A 26,646-nucleotide genomic window follows, 5' to 3' on the forward strand; every position below is an offset into this window, starting at 1 on the left:
GCATTTTTAAACCTCTTATTATGGCAAAAGGTAACTGAATGCCACACTTGCTCTAACTACTCTTTGACACATTAAGACACATTGACAAATGTTCTATTTCTTTATAGTAGTGATGATGTCACATTGATTCTGTGTGGAGGTTTTTCTCCAAACTGAAAGGAGCATTGAAATGAGACTATGCAAGATAGCTGGACTCAATTGAAAACAGACTACCCTTTGAAAATGTTGTAAAAGAGCTGTTTGATCTTGAAACTTGGATAGAACTCTGATGCTAAATCAAAGCTACTGCTATTTTAAGAGGAAAAAATATCTTTGGAGCCAAAACTGGACTTGCTTTGTTTTATGAAATTTTGCCTAATATGGCTGTTCTCTCATCTAGGTTCTTGTGACTCCTCTACAGCCTCTACATGTTATCACAACCTGTGCTTACACAAAACAATCTGCAGGAGGACTTAAGTTAATGTCATCCAAAAAAAATCCCTTTCATCGACTTCCCTAAAGGCCTGCGGGGTGAACAGGATCTAATCAGACTAAGGATGCTTATTCACTGAAGTCATTAAGCTCATTAAAGCCTCATTATTTTGATTTGGTTTTGACAAGAAAACCTATTAAACCTCAATGGAATAATGTAATCCTCTCAGACCAAATGTGGTTCGGACTAACATAGACTCAGAGGTAAATTAATTTCAATTAGGGCATACAATCGGAAGACCCATGCAACATCCTCCCTGTGCATGTAAGTGTCAGACTTGAGCCCTGACCAAGCTGTGCGTATGTGTATGTCAGACACAATGCCAATTATTAATGACTGGATTTCCCTTTTCTCAGTGCCGTAATATTCCTATCAGATACTGGATCCGGTTGTTGATGTGGTTTGGGAGTTACATAAAATCAAAAAAAACTATACACAGGCATCCAAACACTCAACAGTCACTCAACAACAAAATGCGCCATCGTTAAAATGTTTTGGTGATTAACTGGGGCATCAAAACCCAAAGAGGTCGTTATGGATATCATCATTATTGATTACACAAGCGTCTGTGCTCTCATTAAGCAAAATGCAACTGAAATCAAGTCACACATAACATAAATACCCTCGATGTTATCTTGATGGATGATGCAAATATTTATGCCTAATGTATGAGTTCTTATTTAGGGTTTCAGGCAATTTAAAGATGTTTTGGTTTATGCCTCCATGCCCAAATATTCTTTAGCAAAAACTAAATAGATATAAATGGATAAAGAACAAAATCAGAGGTTTTAAACGCCTTTCAATGGGGAATTTTAAGCTTTTGATATGTCAAAAAATTGCTTTTTTTCTACTTGTATTTGAAGACAAAAGGTTTTGCGTTTTGGCACCTGAGTTTCTGTGACATTGAAATTATACTACGCATATGCAAAGTTGAAACTCTGAAAAAGTAAAAGCTGTTGATGATCATGATAAAAGATCTAAAATGGACTGCAAAAAATGGATTCCACTAGTTTGAGCACCATATGCAAAGCATGTGTCCTCTGGTGCATTTTCATTTGAATTGCTCCTGTTATACTATATGCAAACTCTCATAAGAAGGCTACTTAGAGGTGACTTACAGATACAAACACACTCAAATGATCAAAAACCAAATATACTGACATGCAAGGTGCTGACGTGAAGCGGTGTCCCTCCGGTTCCGTTGACCGTGTTGTTCCGGGCAGCAGGGCTCTTTCCTGCAGCCTTCTCTTTGGATGCTATCTTTGCCTTCTCTGCCTCAATGCGTTTTGGGCTGTTGAGCATCACTTGAACCACGGCATACTCCACCAGCGAGGCGAAACCAAACAGCAGGCAAGCAATGAGCCAGATGTCGATAGCCTTGACGTAGGATACTTTAGGCAGCTCTGAGGCCAAGGAGGTACACTCAGAGGACAAAGAGAGCACTGAGAGGATGCCTGTATGGAGAGTTATAACAAGAGACCTTGTCAGTCATCATAGTCAGATGAGGTATTTTTTTGTTTTTTATATTGAGAGATATGTGCACATTTTAGTCCCTGTGAAAACAGCTAGTAATCAAAACATAAAACCTTCATCCCTGTATAGCAAAAATATTTATTTATCGCAGAGGTAAAGCATTTGATTAACTTACTGCTGAGGAGGGAACACTAATACGTTTCATCTTTAATGAATAAAAAAAATAAAAAATTCATTTAGTAATACACTAATCTGCAAAAAAGCTTTTAGAATGTTGGAGTTACCTCATTTATTAGGACATCTCCAAGAGCTCAAAGAGCCTTTAATGAAAGAGCATTTTTAAATCATTTTTATTGTTAATAGCCAATAGGATTACAGGTTAGAGATTCCTTTGCAAAGCACCAAAGCATTCTTACAGGATACAGCAGAAATAATTACAGCCAGCCTTTAGAGGGTGTTCTAACAACTGACAAAGAGCTTTGCACAATTTTTTTCAAATAATAGTGCTGCTTCAGGGACACAATAAAACACACAAATAGTTACTAGGTTTTGCCTCCAGGCCTCATATTGGTCACTCATCAACAAAAGGTTCATACTGGGTTCAGGATTTCTAAACAAATTGCTTCTTTCTCACTGGAATAAACTTTAAATACAGAATCGTGGAAACCTACCTATTAACAATGAACAGAGAGGAATATGAAAGTGGCAATATTGGTGTCTTGTTCATCAGTGAAAAAAACAAACAAACTTGGGCTTTATGTGAGAATGAAAAACAGGAACAACATACTGTACAGAAAATTTCTGTTGTGTCATGGCAAACCAAGTTATATTGTTACATCTGTTCACACTCCCTATGTGGCAAGAATACATGCTGTTTAAACATAAAAACACACACCTCAGTTCAATGAGCACATGGACACATACAGTATATCCACATGTACACACACACATACACCCACAGACATACACACACACAGCACAGAGCTATAAATGAGAGTATTCCCACACCTGGGTGCTAACTGACCTGGACTGATCCCATTTAGAGAGAAGTCAGGGGAGGCTTCCAGGAGGAGTTGGAGTGATGATGGAATGAAAGTGGTGATAAACAACTGGGGGGAGGATGGAAAAAAGGAAGCAGTGGAAGACTGAAGTGGGATAACAATGGATTATCTTATCTGTGCAGCCCTGAACACACACACACTGAAGTGCCAGTGTGACACTGGATGTGGGTGACACTGACATATTACACACAGGTTGAATTATGAAGGAGGGGGACAAGCAAAATGGAAAGATTTTTTTCTCAAGCCAGCACAAGATCTACAAATACTCTGTCAATTCTGAAAAGTGTAGTGTTTGTAAAGTGTAGTATAAGCATTTACAGCATATGAAGGAAAGATAATGCATAAATATCTATAAGACATAGGCAAATATAACATCTATACTGTGATATATAACCTTGCTTGAGCCATTTTTCTAATTAATCTGAACACATAAGGGTGTGCCAAAACGTTTATATTTTGTACATGTAAGACATACTTGAAATATGTCTGCTGTACAAATAGTGTTAAAATTGTTAGTTCACTACATTCATTCATTAGACAGTAGTAGTGTCTTTATCTGAGTATTTTTACATTCAGGACTTGAATTTCAAGTTGTAACATCATCCAGAGATGGCCTTCTCTGAAATAGCTGAATTACTTATTCAGCTATTTCATTAAACTGAATGTGAAACATCACAGTGGAGCCTGTGATTTGGAGCATTTGAGTGGTAAGTTTATCACTGTTATGTATTGTACCATACCACATCAGAAGTTAAATTAAGCTACAATTTGACCAGGTTAGTTAATCAGTTCCAGGTGTCACATGTTTTGAGGACATCCATTAAGCAGAGACAGAAGACAGAAGGGCATCCACGGGGCAAGACAAAGAAATTAAAAAGATGCTATGAGAAGAGTGTGTTTTAGCTGAGGAAACTTATGAAAACGACTGTTTAAAAGAACTGACAACTTCATATCAGCCAGTGGTGCCAGCCTGTGCTTAGAATATATTAGCCCTGGAGAACCCATGGGGTCAAATTTGACCCCATGGTTTCCCTAGAAAACCAATGGGGTCGGCTCTGACCCCATGGGTTCTCCAGGGTTAACCTCGTTCCTTTTTCCAACATACAGGCCTAAGCGAAAGACAAATTGTGTCAACAATCAGTGTTATTAAAAGGGGGCCACTAGATATTGTTCATCTGGGTCCTGTGATTTATGCAGTACATATACAAAGTCACACTATAATCTAAGTACTACCAGTACCAGACAATCCTTGTCACCTCCCTTGGGGCTCGTTCTAACACTCTAGTAATCTACCTGAACCTCCCTCAGGCTTGATACAACGTGTGCTTCTTTAATTTGGAAAAAAACAGCACCTGTGTGCTTCAGCACACTCCTTCATTACTTTGGTTAATAGGGATCAGGTGTGCCTTGTTGGCCAGCTCAAGTAGCTTCTGCATTCCCACTGTCTCCGTAACACTTTATTGACTGCACGGAATAACATAAGAATTTAAGTGAAAGACAAGAGCCTGGCCTTGCCTCCAGCGATAATAAGCTAAAATTTACCAAAAGACATTTTATCAGTGGATGTTTATAGGAATCAGCTTCTTGTCTAAATGGGAAAAATAGCTTGAGTGGATGAGTGTTTTAGATTTTAAACATAACAGCAAAGAGAAACCAAAGTTATGACAATTAGGCATAAACCAACTGGCTAACCAGCAAAGGGGGCAGTTATTGGTCTTAAACATGGGTTTAAGCTCTCAGCTCTGATTCATGTTTATTTAGTTTACACTGGACAAGGGTTCTTGCTTCATGGGTCCCATCTGTCAATTACAGCGATATTCAGTGATTTGTCACGTACAGAAAAACGATGGCTATGACACCAACCTCGACAGATAAGTCCTTCATGGTGTCAAAGTGATGGATAAGGTCAGTGATCCATACAAACATCCAAATACTTTAGAGTGGTTTCTGTTTATTTACTATAGCCTTTTGCCCGATAGAAATCCTTTTAGACAGTAGTTTAAATGTCTAATTCCTCCAATAAAAAAATCCACTCTCACCCATCACTCTTTTTGATCTAATTATGCACTTATCCCTGGATGGAAGCACAAGAAATAGTTCACAGATAATGTGTATTGATAAAGATCGGTGAAACTTATCAAGTAATCCATACCCAAAGGAACCCTGGCAGCACTTGCATCAGGGTTTATCCAGAAGGAAAGCCATGAAAGGACTACGATGAGCAGCGTAGGGGCATAAACACCCATCATGTAGAAGCCAACCTGTCGCCTTAGGGTGAAGATAACCTCTACACAAGTGTAGTACCCTGCATGACAAAGGAAACAATGGTCACATATCAAAACATGATTTCATCAAAACATAGCTAAGGTAGTTAAGTAGGCATGTGCTTGATGGCACTGGCAGTGCCCGTCATGCACATGATTTATGTGTCCCAATTCAGAGAAATGGCACTATATGAAGCCCATGCTCCACCTTTTCCCATAAAGCATAATTAATTAGAGACAACAGCCAGCAGTAGTTTTAAGATCAATAAGAAAAAATAAAATGTTACGTATTGGTAGAAATGTGGTCTTCAGAGCATCCAGTCCCTTAACTGAAACAGAGCAGGTGAGAGAACTGGCACTTCACTGAACGGTCTATAAAAGCCTCATTAGGCATTAGGAGGTAAGGTAAGCTCTTTATGCACTCTACTTCGTCCTTTGGCCAAAGACAAAAGCAAACTGCAGTAGTGTGCATCATTTGTCATGGAGAAAGCAAAAAGAGAAGACAACAGCCAATAGGCCTAAGCACTTTAATATAATTTCACATAACTTTGTTAAAGCTGAGACCTATTTGAGCACTCAAGGCCGCACATCAGGAAATACTGCTTCCTACTGTGAATGTGCCAAATGTGTAGGATGTCTGAACCTGCCCCAAATCCTATGAGTTATTACTGTTAGAATTGGCACTTCCATTTTCTCTTTTTTTAAGTGATTTTGCTTGAAAGTACTATATACATTCCTACTAATAACTTATCTATTTTTCAATCACTCATTCCTGTTGGAAGTAAAGCCATCATTAGTAAGCCAGAGGAATAAGAATCCATAAGATTCAGACCTTTTCCAGGAGCCTTTTGTTTCTGAATATAGAGCCTAGTTAGTGGGTCTAATGGGATGGTAGAGTGGGTGGGCTGAAGTAATATTTAACTAGTTCAGGGATCTCTGGAGCTTTTATACAGCATATAAGGGCCGCCTGTGTCGCCAAGCAGGCTTGAACCAGTCGTAGACAGAGGTGATCTTTGTGTCTGGCCAGGTAGCCATGGCAACCAGTTAAAAGCCTGACTCATCGCCAGCAGTGTGCCTCCCCAAGTGTGAGAGCATTGAGGTCATACCAGCTCTGTTGGCTGATAGAGATTTTTCCATTTCATTGTGAATTCATTTTGTACTCACATAAGTCTGCATAAGTGTATACCACAGTACCATAACTTTTTTCTTTTTTGCAGTTTTACTTCTTTTATTACAGGATTAGTTATTATTCTTAGTTCGGCTAGCAGCCTGGAAAATGGCAACTTTTACAAGCTGTCTGCTACCCTTCACTGGTATTTAGACACATTTAAAAAAGAAGAAACCTCTTATCAACAATATTCAGTAAGGACCACATAATTGTATATAAGGGTACTGAGGCCTGTAATGCAATTCAATATTTAGGACCAAGAAGGATAACCCAGTAGGTGGTTCACTTCTGGCAGGGTACACTGTCGTGATAACTGATGCTGCACACCTAATTTGCTAGCTTCAAACACAGTTCAAGACAGCAGATAAAAACATAAAATCACCACCTGGGAATAAATCAGATTTTTAGAAATAATAAACAATTTTATTATTTCATATTTATATAGTAACATAATTCTACAATAGATTTACACATACATAACATTTGCAAATAAGCCTACTTGTTTGAATTATTTTTTCTTTATTTTATTTCTGTTTCGGAGCAAGTTAACTTTTTTTTTCTTTCTTTCTTTCTCAACCTTTTGCTTTTTTTTTTTTTTTTTAATTCTTCTCATGACAAATGGGAACAAACAGATCTTATCCTGTCTAGTCTTTGTTGTACATTTGGCCATTTGATGATAACATCAGAATTTTTGGTAAAACACACTTAGAAAAATCTTGGTTAACTTCCTTAAGAAACCACCTTCGTGTGATTGTTTAAAATAATAGGCTGTAATGGACATAATGAAGCCAAATAATTAAAAGATATTCTTGGAAAACTGAATGTTACCACTGTTATTTTTACTAAGTGCACAACCTATTAGCTATACCTTGCTAGTACTACATTCACCCCACTTTGGCCTTTACAACTGCCTTAAATCTTCATAGCAGAGATTTCTCAAAATCCTGTAAACATTCTTCAGCGATTACTTTTATTCTTATTGCACAAACGGATGAGATCTTCATGGTAAAGTGAAAAATAGATCCAGGACAGAAAAAGCTGCATTATGCTGGTCACACAACTTTAGCTCTTTGCAAGAGTCTGCACAGACAGCATGCTAATGCTAAGCTAGCCAGACAGCATACTAAGAGAAGAGTCATCTGTGTCCTAGTTAGAACAGCGACTTGTGTTGGTGTGTTGGGCTCAGGGATCACATTCACATAAAAAATTAAATACATTTCAATGTTTTTTTTGTTTGTTTTTTCTATCTTTACATTTTATTTAACCATGAGCAAAACCTTCCCTGTGGTTTTTCTTTTTAAACTCTAAACTACTTTAAACTTGTCAACATTAGGTTTGACTACTGATAACACATCATGAAATAGAAATAATATGAATGAGAGGAGTTTGCACTGTGACAACTCAAAGTCACTCCATGTTTCAAGTTACAGCATGTGCTAATATTATTATTTTGTTTACTTTGAGGCGAGTCAGAGTAACCTTTCAGTCATGACTAAGTAAATTTGTAATATTTCTGAATCTGTCCTAAGTTATCTGATACATCTGTCTGCTCAGTGACTGTGATTTCTGGTGGCTACCCAAGAGGGAGATAGTCTACAGTTAATGGCAGACATATCCACATGACTATACTTTTAGGTTGAGGATAATTTTCTTTAAAAAAAATTAATATTGCTTAAAACAATGTTCATAGAAAGACAGTCGGAATTTTAGCGCAGATGCCAGCGCAGGGAAAAAAAAGTAATTTAGTAGTTCAATATACCCATTCAGACTTCTACTGTACATTTTTACTGTCAGCTGAGCGTAACTACTTTCTTTGGATGGTCAAAACTTTTTAACTTCCTTATCACTTTATATTGTTTCATAAAGATGAAAGTACCTGTGCCTGCATAGTATTTGGTGCAGTTTCCATAAGTAATATCTTCTTGTCGGATATCAAACTGTGGCAGAGCAATAGCATCCATTTGCACAGGGTCTCCTGTCTGCCACATAAATTGCAGGTCATCTGTTGTATAACCAACTGGAAATCAGGAGGGCACAGATACAGAGATAGAAAAACAGTCAAACACAACAGATATATATAGTTTAAGCCCACTGTTACCACCCTTCCAATGAACATAACAGTTCAAATGCATGAAGCCATCCAGAATATGATACATCTCAGCAGTCAGGTTTGGCTTTACAGGGTAATGGCTTCAAGTTATGTTGCTTATTTAAGTCTAACCGCTTTGTAAACAAGATGCAGTAAAGACAAGTCAAGCTCAATTAGCTATGAGACTCTCACAACAACCCTAAAATATGATGATTTATTCTACTGCACTAAGTGTTCACCACTGGAATTGGCTGCTAAACACAAGCAAAATGCTCTCATTTACCCCAAAACCAACTACTTTACAAAAACAACAAATATATTCCCAACTCATAAATACTGAATGTCTAAAATATCAGCAAGCACATGTGTATACTGATGAGATACTTGAAAGTGTTGTTAATTTAGAAAAACTTACAGCTTTCAAGTTGCATTTTACACTTCTGTGTGTCCATAGGGAATAAGGTTAGATCCAGCGGACAAGAAAGGGTGATGGACAACCTGTCGGAGGAAGAAGATTTTTATTTTATTTTTTATTTATGGCTGCTTTATTGTGTTCATTGCATATATTATTGTATACACTTCACAAGATGAAACTCTAGATTACACTGGAGTCAAAGGTTTAACCCGAAAGGGTTTTTTTCTGAGTGATACATTAACATGGAATAAAATGGTACATGCAAACATACAGACAATTCTCTTTGGAGATTAAGTCTATACATTCACATTTCTATTGGTTATTATCCAGTTTTGTGTTACATGGGGACCTGGAACCTATTCTACTTGTTGTAGGGTAAAAGGCGAGGTACAAATCTGTTTTCCACCAAATCTTGTGCATGTAAACAGCTTTATCTTTTGAGTTTCCAGTTTTCCAGTTTTAATTAGTGAAAAAAAAGAGATTAAAATAAAGTAAAGAAGGACAGAAAACACTGACAAATATTTCCAGTATAGACTAAAATACATCAGAGTGAATTTGCAGTATTTCAGGTCATAGACACAAATGATCCATGATTAAATACATTGGCAGCACTACAGGTAATAGTTCTATGCAGCTGGGTCAAAAATTATTTAATGTGCTCAGTCTTATTTACAGATGTGCCCAAAGCTACATATTATAATTTTGCACTTTTATGTAGTCTAATATTGAGAACACTAAGCAGTCATTTGGTTACTATTAAGGTTGATGCTACATTAATTCAGTCTGAAATTATGCCAAATTAGCCAGCTTTTTGTTCAGGAGAGGATGTTTTGCTCTAAATAGTAGCAAGAGGTGTCTCCTTTTTATTTGACATAAAAGCCATAGTAAAGCCTAAAAAGAACAGTTAGTGTTTTCACATAATATGACAATCTTAATGGTCAATTGTTTCTGTATCCAGGGATACAGCCCTCAAGGCACACACAACCAGGTAATAAATTAGAAGTGTGTATTGATAACTGGTTGAAGTATTGATAAGTAGTGATAAGCCATGATTGCCATGGTTCCCTGTAGTGTGGATGGAAGTGTAGTGAAACTGTGAAGAGACTATTCATGAAGTCAGATGCATCTTTTGAAATGTGTTGGTTTCAGTGGTAAAGCACAACTTTTATTTTGAAGGCCAATGTTCTCCGATTCCAGTTTGTGCCACAATTTTGCAAGTTTTACTACAGGGTGGTGAATTTGCAGATAAGTCGGTTTCTTCCATGGAAAACACAAGTGACCCTGATGATCTGCTGGTGACCAAAGCAGCCACAAAGGGGTATCTTCATTGCAACTGATTTCTCGTAGCAAAATCCAGCAACACCTAAGAACCACTTGCAAACCAGTTAAAGAACACACATTCCTTTCATAGCAAGCGGAGGTTGTCAGGGAATCGCCAGCCAGTCTCTAGGCTCTTGGGACTGAGGCCTAACATGGTTTACAAATTTCTAAATATTCCACTATGAAGCTGCCATTATGAAGTGATTACTTTTGAAGTCATGTAAGTGTTTATATTCTTTGTTCTATGGCCAATAATAAACTCTAATAGCCTGAAATACAGCTTAATGTATACTGTTTATAGAAAGCTAGATGTGAGGTAACACCCTAATGATCCCTTTCAAATACAAGAGTTAATAAGTCTAATATCTAGCATATTGGACTCCTTTAGCTAAAAGGCTGCTGAAAAGGCTATGTCTTCAGTATGGCCTCCCAGCTCCAACAATTGAGTTGTGACTGACTTGACTTCAAGATAGGCAGGGTAACGCTACGCTATCCTTTTTTAAAAATTAGTCTCTAGTTATCAATGCAGGACACAGCACTGACTTTTAGTGCTTTGTAGATGTTTCTAATTAGTACTTAGGCACCAGCCACCGCTTAAGTGCAGTATAAATGGATAACACTCAAACAACCAAATGAGCTCCAGTCTCAATAACTAGATAAGAGAAAACTAGACAGGAAATTAAATTTGCCGTTCCTTCATTCCTTAATTGGAGTTAAATTATTTGAGTTGTTGTATGCTTGTCACCGAATATTTAGAAATGCAAAAAACCTAACTGCTAGGTAGTTAGATGTATACTAAAACAGAAAGAACACATTTTATATTACTTTCACTAGCTGGGCCCACGTCCTCATTTTAGGTTTGAAAGCGTATTAGTAGATAAAGGTGAATGCCGTGGACGTGAATTGAGCTGGGGTTTGGGGAAGGCCACGAAGGGCACTGGTGGTGGCTCCTGGACCGAGCAGATCCCCATGTACTAATTAGAAGTGAAGAAGTTAAAGAATTGAAAAGAGGAGGGAGGGTGAGGAACGTAAACAAGTATTAACAGGTTGTAGAACTGGGGGAAACTATATAGATAAGAACCAGGAGGAGCGTGTTTGGAGGCGCGGTCCCACTCCTGAAATTCTGATACTTTATCTCCAATTGTTTTAAACTGTAGGGATCACAGGGCTTGACCCCAGATCTAAGTCATAAAACAACCTCATAATTACTTGAAATAAAGATCAGCTAATGTGGCAAAAGCATCAATACACCCTGTTTAAGCCATTTAGTAAAAAATATAGAATGCTATATCAATATCATAAGCTATATGTTTTGGTATCATAAATCAATGCTGGTATTGATAAAATATTAGTGAAGATCATTCCTAGACTGTATGAGATCTGTTTGCAGACAGAAACCTTTCTACTTAACTTAAAGTTCTGGAAACTACTTATGATATATATTTTTTTTCATTAGTTTTAAAACTTGAAGATTCATGATTTATGGCCAAAACTAAAATTGAGTGGTACTGTCAAAAGGACTTTTAAATTAAACTGGATACTAAGTCATAGCAAAATTCACAGTAATGCTGCATTTTCCTGGATTATTGCATATCTGATGAAGTGACTATTTTCAATGAATCACATAAGACTGAACGACATTTCAAGTACACTGATTAAAAACAAGTTAAATAAAAAGTAAATAAATTACCTCATACTGATTAGAACATCTCCATTACGGAAGATGAAGAGGAGAATATTTTCTTGGGTAACATCATGAAAGTTGGCGCTCTTCTCATTAGCGAAGAACAGGTCGGGTTTCCAGAGACATTTGAACATCTTGGGATCAACAGTGAGAGAATCGGACTTGAAGTCGTCTGGCAGTTTCAGCCTGGGGTCATTCCAGCGCTGCCGCAAGAAGATGTTGACTCTGTAATCCTGTTAAGTGTAACACCAGGCGAGTACAAACACAGTTAATGTTACTTCCATGTAAACTCAACTGGACACAGTTTGGGTGCTTTCACAGTAAATGATGCCCGAAAGGAAAACTCTCTAAATGGAATAAAATAAAGCATATGCTAATCTTTCTGCTAACATTTTCTGAAGCTTTAAGGGGGATGGCACAAAAAGTGCATTTTCTGTGGGAATGAATGAGATGCTTTAAAGGGTAACAAAAACATTTTAAGCCTCCTAAATATGTTTGAATAATGAATAATAACATATAGATTACTTAAAGTGCAGAGTGACAGTTTACATCTGCAACATAATGCCTTTAAAGCGGTCAACACACAAGAAACTGCACAGTCCAAGGGTCAAATGTTATCAACACAGCAACAGCAAGTACCTCATTAGTGCACATATTAGTAAAATGTCCACATTCTTGATGGTGGGAAAGTATCACTGTGAGCTTTGGGACACATCTCTGTGCACACACTGATGGTGGGCCTCAAGCTGTTCTGGGAGCAGGTGAGCTATTAAGCTGAGGTTGAAGATAGATGGTATGTCAAATACAATGGCTGAAATATCAGCTTTGCGTGTGTTCAGTCTTGTGTAGGAAATATGCCTTAAACATATACTCTCCCCTTCTATTCTTTTGTTTTTATTACCTTAAACTAAATTATTATTTACATTTTTGTTATTTGACATGGCAGCTTGTTTAAATCTAAAGTAAAGTCAATGAGAAACCATTAGAACTTGAAATTTTTAATAACTCAATTTTAGCATATGTGCATCTACTGCTACCCTAATTTAAAAGATGTTAGTATTTATTACAAGGGAAAAAACTGCCCATGGCCATTACACTTGCAATTAGGGGTGGGTTTTTATAATCGATTTATCGATTAAAATCGATTCTGGCTTGGATAACGTGAAATCGATTCATTAAAATCCTGAATCGATTTTTTAATATAAATTTATTTTGCCCGAAATGCCAGAATCTCAGGTGAAATCTCACAAAATTTCAACAACCACCAAACAGCTAAGACAGTAAATGAGAGCAGGTACACGGATTCTGCACAAAGATGTAAACACAAAGCGGACCCGCGGATCAGAATCAGTGAGATGTCGCCATTCCCACCGGACAGCACGGACACGGTCGGGGCTGAAAGCCGACAGCTCGCTGATTCTGATCTGTCGGCGGGTCCGCGCTTTGTGTTTACGCCCTTTTTGCGCTGATTCTAAAGCTGTTAGTTTTATCTCTCTCCAAACAATATTGATCGAACCAGCAGCAAAAGAAGATCCAAACTACGCTTCACATAAACATCATCATGAATTCCTTCTGACTTTTACTGTTTTGCTTCCACCACGATAAAATCACACTTCATGCACAGCTCTCTCTCTCTCTCTGTACTTCAAGAACAGTTTCCCGTCTAAAAATCTGTTTTCTGCATTATTCGCTTGCTTGTTACGCACAAGTCTACTGTTGTTTACAGCGCTGTCGGCCGCTGTTTTTTCGTTTTACATACTTCCGAAAAGAAAACCTAATTTCTGCCGTTCAATACTGAACAAATTTAAACTTTTTAAAATTATGCAAAATGCAAAACACTTAGCCGTGTGTCTAATAAAACCGCTGTAACGTCAGAGGTAACGTTCATATGTTGATTAATGGTTTTCTTTCGTTTTTGATGTACTGCAGAATATTTTTATAAAATCCCAGGCCAGGAAAACCACCTTCATGTTTTTCTGTGTTTTATCTTCAGCTACTTTGACACAAAGGCATCTGCTGTGACGCTCACACCTTTGATAAAGTCTTGCGTGTGTCAGCTTCCTTTTTATAGATACAAAAATATGTAAATGTACTGATCTGAATTATAAGATTTCTGACTGTCAAAATTTCCCAGATTCGAATTGAATCGAATCGAATTGAATTGAATCGAATCGTGGATCGAATCAATTCGGGACCTTGTGAATCGGAATCGAATCGATTCTAGAAATCAGTGACGATACCCAGCCCTACTTGCAATACATAAATGATGTTCACTGTTCGTAGACATAAACTACACCTTTCTTAGCTGCTACTTCAAAGCACATTGTGCGCTGTCTGTGCTGCACAACAACATTCAATATTTAGTATTTATTGCTGTTTACACTTAGCTAGATTAACATGATGGTGTTGTGTTTAGTATGTTGCTTTGTTTTTTTTTTGCTTGTTTTCTCTTCTTTTTCTCTCAACAGGTGATCCAGGAGATTTTTTTTTTCTCTTTGTCTTTGTAAGTGCCCTTTCTCACTGTCCCTCTTCCCTTCTGTTTTTCTTTTCCTTCCTCTCTTTCTTTCTCCCTTTCCTATCCCCCAATCATGTCTGTCTCATCTGTAACTACTGAAAATAAAATAAATAATAACAACAAAAGTTGATCAAATGGACCAATGCGGCAATGCCATGATGATCCATTTGGCAAAATAAATCCATTTGGTATCCTTGTTGGTCTTCAGACAACAATTCTGACGGCTAAAGAACCAAATGGGACAGACAAAAAAGAAAAAAAAAAAAATACATAAATGATGCAATGTCAAAATTATGGAAGCCCATTTCCGCCACTAAAGAAAAAAAAAAGGATCCATAACTCGAAATTTCGAGTTATTTGAGTTATTTGAGTTGTTTGAGTTATTTTCTCAAAATTTTGAGTTAATAACTCGAAATTTTGAGAAAAGTAACTCGAAATTTTGAGTAATCTACGTGAATGACGTCATTTCCTTGTTACCTGGAAGCTGAAGCCCTCAGGTAAAAATGCTACAGCTAAGCTACCGGCAATGTCAAAATACAGCAGTTCAAATGACATAAATAGAATATACGTGTTTATAGACTACACAAATCTGCCAAGTTTGGGCCAATAGAAATTCTGATATGATTGTGACACGTTGTGTGTCACTCACTTCTCACATGGTTTGGCACCTAGCTAGCTGGTGAACATAGATATTGTTATTATTATTTCAGCCAGTGCAGAGATGTCAATTAACGCTAAGCAAAAACAGTTAAATTGTAGATTTTAAGGATTATTTGTGTCTTTTATGTACCCCAAAACAAATTTTAACTTTACTGAGGAATTTTTCACTGTCCATCAGCATTTATACACTCACTTGCCAAATCGTTAGGTACATGTGTTAAATTGCCAGTGTAAATATTTTATAAGCAGATCTAATGGCAGCAAGTCAGTGCATTTAGGCATGTAGACCTCATGTAGTCAAAGAAAAAAACTGCTGAAACTCAAACCAAGGATCAGAATGGCAAAGAAAGGAGATTTAAGTGACTCTGAGCCTTTCTAGGTTGTTGTGCTGCTCTGAGTATTTGAAAAACTGCTGGATTTGGATTCTCTTACACAACAATCTCTGGGGTTTACAGAGAATGGTCCAAAACATAGAAAATCTCCAATGAGCTGCAGTTCTCTGGGTAAAAATCCAATGTTGATGCCAGAGGTGAGAGGAGAATGAAAAGACTGTTTTAACCTGATAGGGAGGCAAAAGTAACTCAACCACTATTTAATAACCAAAATATGCAAATACATGGCAGGGTCGGAGGCAGGGTCAGAATTTGGCATAAACAGTTAAGGAATGGCCCATATGATGCATTATTTTCTTTTGAAAGGGGGGATCTTGCAATCAAGCTGTTGATGTCTTATTTTATAAGATGTCATTTCTATACAACCACATTTTAGACACCTGTGTCGAACTAGTCCTTGAGCTACAACATGAATAGCTTCTGGTGGCTCTTCTCTGTCTGAGGGAGACACAGGCCAATTCCCACACCTTTTCCTTCTCTAAAAACGAGACAAGGAAATATATCTTGCTTCTGGCTCACAATCAAGCTGCCAGTACAACATTCGATTCCAGAGAGATTTAACACAAGAACTTGCTATAATCACTGAGGGAAACTAAAGCTGAGAAGCAGTAAAAAAAAAAACATATATAGTGACAATTTATTCCATCTCCAAAGAAAATTAGTCATTGTTTTCTAAAGATTATAATCATAATGTGAAAATAGGTATGTTAAATATAGTGAGTGTTTGGTGGAGGGAGGTGTGAATAATGAAAGAAGGTTTCCTGAGATCAGATACCCCACAGAGTGAAAAATTGAGGGTAGAGGTGACCAGCTGTCTCTTCCTCCTCCTGCTAGATTTGTTTCAAACCTTCCTCACTTTCATTCAGTTTATGCCTAGGCTGGGTGTCCAGGGGGGAAAAGGAAGAAAGGAACAAGCTGCCATTTGAGAGTTGTGCATTTTTCTCTTCCACTTTGTCTTTCTTGGCTCTTGTTCTTGCTTTCTTGATCCTCCCTTTTTGTCTTCGCTGTTATGGTCTCTTTCCCGATTATTCCCGCCATTTGCGGTCTTTATTATTCCTTTGCTTTCATCACACTTTGAACCATCACACTTTTTAATTTTATTCCCGCTTCCTCTATCTTATTCTTTTTCACTACTCAATTTCCTCATCCCTGTCTTCCATTATCCGTCTTAATGATCTTTGGCCTCCTACTGTCTGATTTAATCTTCCTTCTCCCATCCATTTCACTTTACCTTTGTCTTTCTCTCTCTCTCTAACATGGTGTTTGTTTTTCACACTTTCCTTTACTGGTCAAAACGTTTTCCTCAAGGTCTTTGTTTTCCTCAGCTCTTTCTTCCTCATTACCCTTCTTCTTTGTTTCCTCCTGATGTGTTCATTTTCTTCCACCATCTTTGAGTCCTGTGATTTGTAAGGATTTTCCACTTATCATCCTAAGTGGTCTATAATAGAGTGAAACTCTTGACTGGAGTATTTTATAAGCAAATACACACTACCTATCTGCTGCCAAGTTTTTCCCCGTGTGGTAGATTTTCAAGCAGTGCCAGCTCCAGGATATATTATCCAAGACTTTGTTCAGAGTGCCATGACTCATAAAAGTGAGCATGATGGAACACTTAACCCTGCTGAACACTGATCATTCTTGGACATTTGGTTGTTTCAATGGCAATACAGCAAGGTCCATAATTTGTTGGACAAAGACGAAGACATTTGTGTAATTTTGTCTCTGTACATCACCACAGTGTATTTTAAATTTAACAATAAAAATGTAGTTGCTGTGCAGACTTTAAACTTTAATTGAAGGGGTTTTTAGAAAAAAATGTTTAGGAACTAAAGCCATTTTTTACATAGTTCTCAAAAACTAATTGGAAAATTGAGTAACAAGCAGTTTAATGGCCATGTAAGGTCAGTTTCCTTGATATTTTGTGAAAACTGGAGCAACCAAATGAGAGACGTCTAAAAGATAACTCACAACTTAAACTCCTGAATAAGAAGGTCAGATTAGACTTTGCCAGAAATAAAAGCACCTGCACAGTTTTGACAAAACCTTTGGACAGATGAAACCATGATTACGTTTTACCAGAATGATGGGAAGAGAAAAATATAGAGAAGCAACAGCTTACGAGCCAAAGCATACTATATTACCTATCAAACATGGGGAAGGCAATTTTATAGCATTGGCATGTATGGCTGCCAGTGGAACCAGGCCAATAGGGTTTACTGATGATATGACTGCTGAGTGAGGTAGCAGGATGAATTTTGAAGTGTACAGCTCTATACTCTTTGCATAGATTTATTCAAATGCTGTGAAACATAGGGCAACCTCTCACAGTGCAAGCTAATCATGAGCCGAAGCACACCACAAAAGAAATGCAAGAATTTTTTAAGGCCAAGCAGTGAAAGAATCTTGGATGGGTAAGTCAATTCCACCATCTCAACCCAATAGAGATTGCTTTTCTGATATTTAATACAAAACTAAATGTAACATTTAGTGATGTCAATGGACTCTAGACTTCAAGGGAGTCATTGACTGTAAAGGGTTTTCATCAAAATAATCAAAACTAATCTTATATTTAAAATTATGTAAGTGTGTCCAATTAATTTTGAGCCTCTGAAAATGGGTGGTTAGGTATAGAAATAGCTGTAATCCCTCAACAGTTAATGCAAAAAGTCTGTAAAAGCCCTTGAATTAAAGCTCAAAATCTGCACATAAATCACATGTTTGATTTTAAATTCACAGTGTTTGTGTACTGAGGCAAAGTTCAGAAAAATCGATAATCAAATAATGTCTCTTTGTCAAAAAAATGGTGGACCTAACTTTAGGTTCTGTAACTAAAATAGGATCAGTTATACAACATTAAATAACAGGACATGGAGAAGGACACTGAAATGCATGTTGGCTGCCACACACATAAATACTGTATAGAGATTAGTCTGCTAAACTTCTGAAAGAAGGTCATATACATATTAAATATGATTTATGAGCAACAATGTGACAAGTCATACTAACGCTAAGTGGGAAGAAGGGTCGTTTTTTGTAATAAAAACATCCTGGATTACTTTCTGTAAAACACACATGCAAGAATAAAATAAAACTGTTGATTTTGGTAATTTGTGACATTACAATGTTGAATGATTGGATATATCACACCAGGTGAGCCAGACTTATTAGAAACTGGAAATTTCCATTTATTGCTTTCTAAGTGATCAAGAGTCAACCCAGCTTCGTCCTTGAGTTTAATCTAGTAATTAGTATTCAAACTGCATTTCTTGATCAGCAATTAAGCCATCAGATAAATGAGGCATGCAAACCCCAGTCTTCATAATGATTCACTGCTAAATGATCTAATACCATCTAGAAAACATGCTCATGAATTCTCCCTAAAACTTGTTGGCCAAAGCAGTTTTCAGCCCTCATTCACTGCTTCTGATTGGCAGAAGTATTGATTACCAATACTGTCAAGCTGCAGCAGCAAGTCCTTACCATGGTTGTTTCTTGGATTGAGCCAAAGCTGTTGATGAAAATGTTCACTCTATCCTCCACAGGAATTCCTGGATTTAGAAAGAGAAAGAAAATTGTAATTTTGAAAACTGTATTCCCTGTGTCTAATAACTGCTTCGCCCATGTCTCAAAGCAAAGCAGTTATCAAGTACTGCGCCTGCAGTTTACAATACATTTGTTCTGTAAATCCCTGTAAATGCATTCCTAAACCATACATATTGTACCTAGTGATTTAATTGATTATATTGATGGTCAGGTTTTGTGAAAGGCCCAGCATTGCAAAATAATAAAAATCCCTTCTCAAAATCATCCCATCTTCTTGCCAAGCTCACGCTGTAAACATTTACTGTATATTGGCACCCCTCCCCACTCAGCCTTTTGCATAAACTAATAAAACTGTTGATGAATACAGACTGCTCACCCTGCTTTGAATAAATTATTTCCTTTGAGCTGTTTACTTGAGGCTCACAAGTTTCACTGGATAAATTCTACCATGCAGGTCACAAAATTAATGCACAAGTTATGGTGTGTTATAGAGCTCACATCTTCTTTGCATTAATGTAACAAATCAAACATTAACTTGAATTAATATTCAAAGGTAATGCTGCTATTACTATATTCTATTATTCTATAGGGCCCATAAAAGCAGCTTGCCATGTTACAGCTTTGAGCGAAGTAATGCATAAGGCATAGTTTAGTTCTTAATTTGGGAGATTATGATATGGATGCTAATGGATGAGGATTTCAGGCCACCCTGAAATCGAGAGCAGATGTTTGGCTGCTGGACCAGTCGGAGGGAGTGAGGGAGAATGCTAAGTCGGCTCACTACACATCAAACATTAAGTCCCAGATACAGCTCCTTGTGCCAAGTGCCAGAGCAAGGAAACTACAGATCCACCTGAAGACTGGGGAGCCGATCAGTCAGACAAAGAGGCCACCAGCCACCTCTTTGTTATTTTCATGGCTGTTTCTGTGAGACAAACATAGTACTCCCAGCAGTGTGATGTGTACAGTACACTATAAACACTGACGATGGATGTTTTTTGGGCTTTGAAAAATGAAAAATGAAAAAGAAATGACTGTATAAAGGTAACAGATGAGGCATGCTTCCACTTCAAAATCAAATTTTTACTTGTGCATTTGTCTGTAAGCTAGCTTTAGCAATTTTGATTAATCTGATTCCTAACCTTAGACAGATTTTAGAAATATCGACTTGTCCTATGCACGAGTGTCTATTAAAATCTGTCCATGCAGCAGTATCTGCAAGAAGTCAACCCAAGAACACAAGCCTTCTGTAACAGTTTAAGCACAAGTTACATTTGCAAGGGAATGCATTTTGATTAATGCCTCCACATTCCTACCTCCAGCATTAAACTCTTAGAAGAAATCTGGAGGTACACATGCACGTGTTTCTTTAATTAGCATGACAGCACTGCAGCTAGAATGTAAATTAAAAATGAGACAGAAACAGATAAAGAGCAGAAAACCTGCCTTTGAAGTTGGGCCTTATTCTGGGATCATAGCTGATCAGTAACCTGTTCAAGATGTTGCTGGTTGAATTTGCAGGGACCCGGGCCAGATCCTCAGATGACAGCTGTCTGCAAATAAAAAGACAGAGAGAGAACTTGAGGCACGATTACATTAGCAGGTCAAATTCCTGGCAGATGAACAGACAAAGTGCACAGTGCACTCACTTCTACTCTGTATACTCTTTGATTAAACTATAACCTGGGAGAGCTACCAGTCTGGGATTAAATTGGCTTTTAAGATTTGGACCACCAAGGAACTGTTAGACTGAGACAATGTTTAGAAATGAAATGTGCTGCTATTATGGGATGTTTCCAGATTATGACTGAGGAAGTTGACAAGATCCCTTGGGCTAATGGAAGACTCTTCTCAACATGCTGAATTTTGAAATATTTGCAATGTTCATCATCTCAACATGTTTTCATACAAATATATGTTATTGAGCAGTAAACACAGGGCAGTTTAAGTTGTACTGACATTTAATTATCCATAAATAAAACATTTGGGTATCTGAAAAATTCTAAAGGATGCAAAAATAATTCATTTTAAAATCATTCAAGGGTTTTTTAAGATAAATGAGTGAAACACTTGATCAAAGCACATATTATACTATCTTTATAAAAACAGCACTAGTTCAGTAAGAAAGCCAATAAGTAACCCACTGAAATGATTTTCCCCTGAATGAATCAATCTGCCGCACAGGTGACAAGTATAAATGACTTGTCAAGACAAATAATCTATTTTTGTGCTATGTAGTTCTTTTTGTTTAAGTCTACTTCAAATGTTCCTACAAAATTGAAAAAACATAACAGTGTTCGGTAAAATATCACCAACAACATGACGACAATCAGTCAAACATAATTTGTTTTCATGTGCTTGACTAATGAAAAATACAGTGGGACAGACAGAAAAGGACGAGGAGGGGATCTGGCAAGAGAGAAAGGGGAAACAAAAATCCTCCTCCTGGGTGGCAATGAATGCTTCTGCCAAAGAATCCCCCCTTCTCAATACATATTATTATGTAAACCTTATCATGCACTGAGGATGGGCTAAAGTGCTACACAAGAATGCTGTGCAGTGTGTATATGTTCAGCAGTTCCCCTGATCAAAGTAAAACCCAATTCCCATCCACTAAACCGCTTTTTTTCCTCCTCTTTTTTTAAGAGACCTTCCTCTCAAGCACAAGAGCTAAACTGGAACCAAGTGGTTTAGTTGATCCGCAAAGGCATCTGCAGCATTAAACACAAAGCATGTCATACAGCTTCCACTTGCCAATTTTCTACATCAAACAGTTTATCCCTCATTTCAAGACTTCATTGTAGAGACATTTGTTACCATTTAAGGAAGAAGATAGCGCAGCTCTACATTACACATAACTCAGCGCGCAGGACATAATTACGTTACATTCCTTTTGTGATCTACAGTATTTACGTCTATAGTTTAAACCATAACCTGAGAATCACCTTTTGGCATGCATTGAAGAGGCAATGACAACCTGAGATCTATTTATGTGTATGGTGGAGAGACTGGAAAGTAAGATCCATCAGGTGTAAAATAGACAAAGTCCGCCATGCTTCAGCTCCATGCTGAACTGACAACATTGGTCAGGGTTTTTCCTACAAAGGGTAATTGTTGTCCACCCCTAAGATGTTTTACACCCAAATAGAAAAAAGGCACTGTAATAGCCATTCATCCATTTTCTTAACTGCCTAGCCTAATTACAGTCATTGAGGTGGGAGCACCTGGTGAAAATCCGCACAGGCACAGGAGAACATTAAAACTCCAAGTCCTAGCCAGCAGTTTCAAACCCAGAACCGTCTAGCTTTGAGGTGCTGGTGCTATTCAATGCACCTTCATAATATGATTTTTCAAACCTACGTTCCTAATTGTTCTGCTGTTAGGATAACAACCATTTTACTATCTGAACCCACATACTCATTTTAGGTTTGACAACGTTTTTAGTAGATAAAGGTAGATGGCTTAAACATGAATTGAGATGCGGTATTCAGATAATTTATCTCCAATTTATTTACCAAATGGTCAGAAATATGCTTCAGAACTAAAATAAATAAATGCAAGTTTGTGTTTTTAATAGATTTAATAGACCAACACTATAATATATGTATATAGAAAATGTTTTACATGAGATATAGCCTCCTCTACAAAGGACAGTAGTTCCCCATCTGTCTATTGGCTCCACAAGTGTCCGGATCTGCTAAGGAACTGCTCTCCATTCCTAGATGAGTGCACCATACATTTTGTAATGGTCACTGGCCATCGCTGCCTCAGATGAACATGTTGACTAAGTCCTTCCTGACCATTTTCAGTGGAGAAAAATCATATAAATGGTATCCAAGGAAGTCTCTGCATACGCTCCTGATCCAAAAAGTAGAGGCGGGCACTGTCCTGACAAACTGTGCCTGCCTCAGCACAGAGCAGGGTGTTTCCATAAGAATCTCTGACTAGTCAAATTTCCACCAAGAACAGTTAGATCCGAAGATGCTCTCATGGACATGTAAGGCTGAAGAAACATCATTAGCAAGAGCTAATGCTGATTGACTGAAACCAATCAAGCAGAACCAAATTCTACTCATAGAAAATGTTTAGGTTTTCTAAGAGATTAAAGTGATGTACTTAGAAATGGATTTAAAACAGAGATTGCAAACAAATTTCACAACAACAAAACTTACTTCTTTATTCGACTTGTATACAAGAAAAAAGTATGCATTACTGTGTATAGAGCCATCAAGCTAACATGTGTAGTCACTACGCCAGAGGCCAATATGACACAGCACGATGTTGTTTATTCCACACGGTACTTACGATGGACAGTAAACATGCTTCCCTTTCTTCTTTCCTTTCTTTGCTCCTTTTTCTTTGGCAAATCCTCCGTCTAAGCAAAGAAAGAGAACTAGGAGAATAATGGCGAACTTCCTTGTGCCCATTCTGAACCTGTGTAAAAGAAAAATAATAATAATAAAAATTGTGAATAAAATGAACAAATAAAATAAAAAATGGAGGGACAAGAACAAAAGAAGAAAGCTTTAAATGATTTGAAATTGTGAATCCAATGATTTTTTTTTTCACATTCCACATATTCAGCTGTTATGTGACAGTAATTCTATGGCTTCCTTGTTGGCTAGAGCTTAAAGCTTCAGAGCTTGTTGTTTCCTGAACACTGCAACTTTGCCCCTTACTCTTTTTAACATCATCAATTCATATTTACTCTAGATGCATGTCACATACAGTAAATGTCTGAAATACAGATGAATCAGTCTGACAAGGTTTAATAAAGCAGAGCAAGTTCAAGCATAAATTCAATCACTAAAGCATTGCACCTGAATAACAATGGTCATTGAGGACTCGACAGCTGAATGTGACCTTTAAAGGATAGCTGAAATAAATATCGCCTACAATATCCTTCAGTTTAGTCCAGAACTTACATCAAAAAGGCTCAATAGGACTTTTTTCCAAATGCATTTTTTAGATTTCAACAATCATGTTTATATTTCTAACCCTTGGATTGATTTATGACCAACACTCCCTGTTGGTCAGTCATTTCTTACAACATAATACTAAAGTGAAGGCAACTAACAGATAATATGGTCCTGTGTATTTACAGTAACAAAACTATACAAATGCACACTTACACAAACACACAGAGCATTTTTGCATTTCTTGATAGAGGCCATTAATCACCTTGCAACCACAGTACCTGTGTGATTCATTGTCCATCTAGAAGTGTTGCCCTTTCATTGCATTGGGATACTAAGACCAACAGCAAAGCAGCAACACCAGCTTACAAACACACACTCATCCAAACACATATCTTGTGTATTAACTGAGGCCGTCTAGACAGAAACACTCTCTGTCTGTCTCTCTCTCCTTGTCTCACTGCCTTGACCCAGCAACTCCCTGTCTACTCCTTGCCTTCACATCGATCATCATCTTCCTCAACAGAAATCCTTTCCTGAGTGCACTGAGAACTGTACTGAGTACAATGCTTTTTGGCTCCATGCAAACACTTTGCCCAAACGAAGACAACATTGGTTTATCGATTTGGAAAATTCCTGAAAACCAGAGGGCTGGATACTACTCGCCTGGCCAGCATAATGTCAAAGCTAATCCACACGTCTCAGATGGCAACAGCTGGAGCAGTGTCAAATGTTGGACTTCGCAACTCAACCACATTTCTGAGAAACAATTTCTTATGCAACCTACAAATTCTCTATGCAATCTTCCCCTTTGCATTTCTGTAGGTGAAATCTCAGCTTCTTTCCACATTCTACCTGATAAGGAGAAGGATGAAGCAGAGGCAGGTATACAACTAGTATGCATTGCACTGTAGGGAATAAAAGAGTCTGAATACCAAATAAGACATATTTGAAATTCTTGATAGTGCTGAACATTATCACACTGGTTCATAATATTTGTTGGGATTGTGAAAGCTTAATCCTTATGCATGTATCTTCTTATCATAATTGCATTATTTTGTCTTCTTTTGAAGTGTGCACCTATACAACTTGAAGAGAGAAGTTAGTGATCTGCTTTTGTCAAAATATATCTATTTTGACATCTCTTTTGGGTCCCAGTCCCAAAGTGCAGCTCAGAGAAGCCAGTCGATATATAATTGTGTACAATCAAAATAATAAAAAAAACCCAAAACCCTCAATTACACGTCCACCCGACTGATATTAAAGCATAAATCTGAGTTCAGCTGAAACTATAACTCGACCTTGGCACTGTCTGACTCATCTGTGTGCCACCACTGAAGAACATTGCCCTAGCTCTGTTTTACTAGGGGCAAAGTTAAAACGGCAGAGGCTTTGTCATGCAACGGCTGACAGTGACTCAAGCGGGCTACATGGTTTGCCCTACGGGTCAAGGGATAATAAACAATTCCAGCCAATCTGCCACTAGAGCAGAGTGTCTTTTTTTTCTAAGATTCTGGACATTAAACAAAAAACACCTAAAATTATTTCTGCCAGGAACAGGGTTTACATTTAGGTAAATAAACGAATATTTATTTATTATATTAATATTGATGATATAACAGTCCGGCTATGTCATTTGGTGGAACTGAGATATGTATATAAGTATAGGTCATATTCCTGGTAATATCACCACTTAAAACTAGATTATTTGCTATGTTATTACTGCTTAATCCAATAATCCATGAGGAAAGGCCTCAGATGTATTCAACAAAAATACTGACATGGAACCAAAGCAAAATAAATCCGCAGACTACCGGGGCTCTCACAACCTGTGGCTGCACGTCGCATTCGGTCTCTTTCTAACAAGAGAAAAGTAAGTAAGAGAGGCTGACACTCGCCCGAAGCCTGAGCATCAGAAGAGCAGAGGATACTGAGGTGAGCACAACATAGCAAGCAGCGACCACCATGACGGGGGTGGGTGGGGGGATGCAGGAAGAAGATGCCAACACATATGAACACGAGCATGCGATTTCACTACATACGAGCGCACGCAATGAACATAAATAACATAAAAGTCATCTCCCACGAAACACGGTACGCAGTTCTACTTACCGTTTGGCTTTGTCACCTGTCAATTCCTCAGAAATCTCGATCCAGTCAAGCTGACTGTGCAAACAGTGGTTAACAGAGCTTCCACGACCATTCGCTCCCTTTCTTTTCCATTCTGTTTCCGTCTTCCTGCACTGAAGCGATTAGTTCAGTTGGTTTGAGGGGAAAAGTTACATCTCGGCAAATTGCCAAATTTTTTTTGTTGTTTTGGTTTCCGAGCCCGTTTGTTGTTATTTTTGAATTAACGTGTATATGGCTGCTGCCCTTTCGCCTCAGCTTGGGATGCCCAAGATGGAGGCTTGCGTGTACCTGTCATGCAACATGCGCAGTAGCGGCTGCACAGAACTGGAGAGCATCATTCCCATCAGCACCACGGACAGCCGCTCCCCGCCTCCACATCCACAGCCGCTGCTAAACGGAGACGTGACGTGACGGCAGGAAATAAAAGCTCTCTTTCACGCGATAGACGCAAACGCATCACTACTTATGGCTGGGACTGAGTGGTATTTAGCAGCAGATGGATGAAAATAGAAAGCGCTTTATTAGAAATTATGACTCCAATAAG

At 37.8% G+C, this 26,646-nt stretch overlaps 1 protein-coding gene across 1 annotated transcript in view; it reads right to left on the reverse strand.

The window, feature by feature from the left end:
• glrbb (glycine receptor, beta b) overlaps positions 1–26,438 on the reverse strand; it is a 28,503-nt gene extending 2,065 nt beyond the window's left edge. The window contains exons 1-9 of the mRNA XM_063494029.1: positions 26,085–26,438; positions 23,362–23,490; positions 20,503–20,609; positions 18,994–19,061; positions 11,953–12,179; positions 8,943–9,025; positions 8,315–8,455; positions 5,159–5,311; positions 1,634–1,926 (exon numbers count right to left, since the gene is read on the reverse strand). Coding sequence (XP_063350099.1) covers positions 1,634–1,926; positions 5,159–5,311; positions 8,315–8,455; positions 8,943–9,025; positions 11,953–12,179; positions 18,994–19,061; positions 20,503–20,609; positions 23,362–23,483 — 1,194 coding nt within the window. The 5' untranslated portion in view covers positions 23,484–23,490; positions 26,085–26,438. The remainder of the gene's footprint in view (positions 1–1,633; positions 1,927–5,158; positions 5,312–8,314; positions 8,456–8,942; positions 9,026–11,952; positions 12,180–18,993; positions 19,062–20,502; positions 20,610–23,361; positions 23,491–26,084) is intronic.
• Positions 26,439–26,646: the final 208 nt, after the last annotated feature.

Source organism: Pelmatolapia mariae, linkage group LG2 (genome assembly GCF_036321145.2).
Source record: "Pelmatolapia mariae isolate MD_Pm_ZW linkage group LG2, Pm_UMD_F_2, whole genome shotgun sequence".
In the NCBI taxonomy this organism is placed as follows: domain Eukaryota; kingdom Metazoa; phylum Chordata; class Actinopteri; order Cichliformes; family Cichlidae; genus Pelmatolapia; species Pelmatolapia mariae.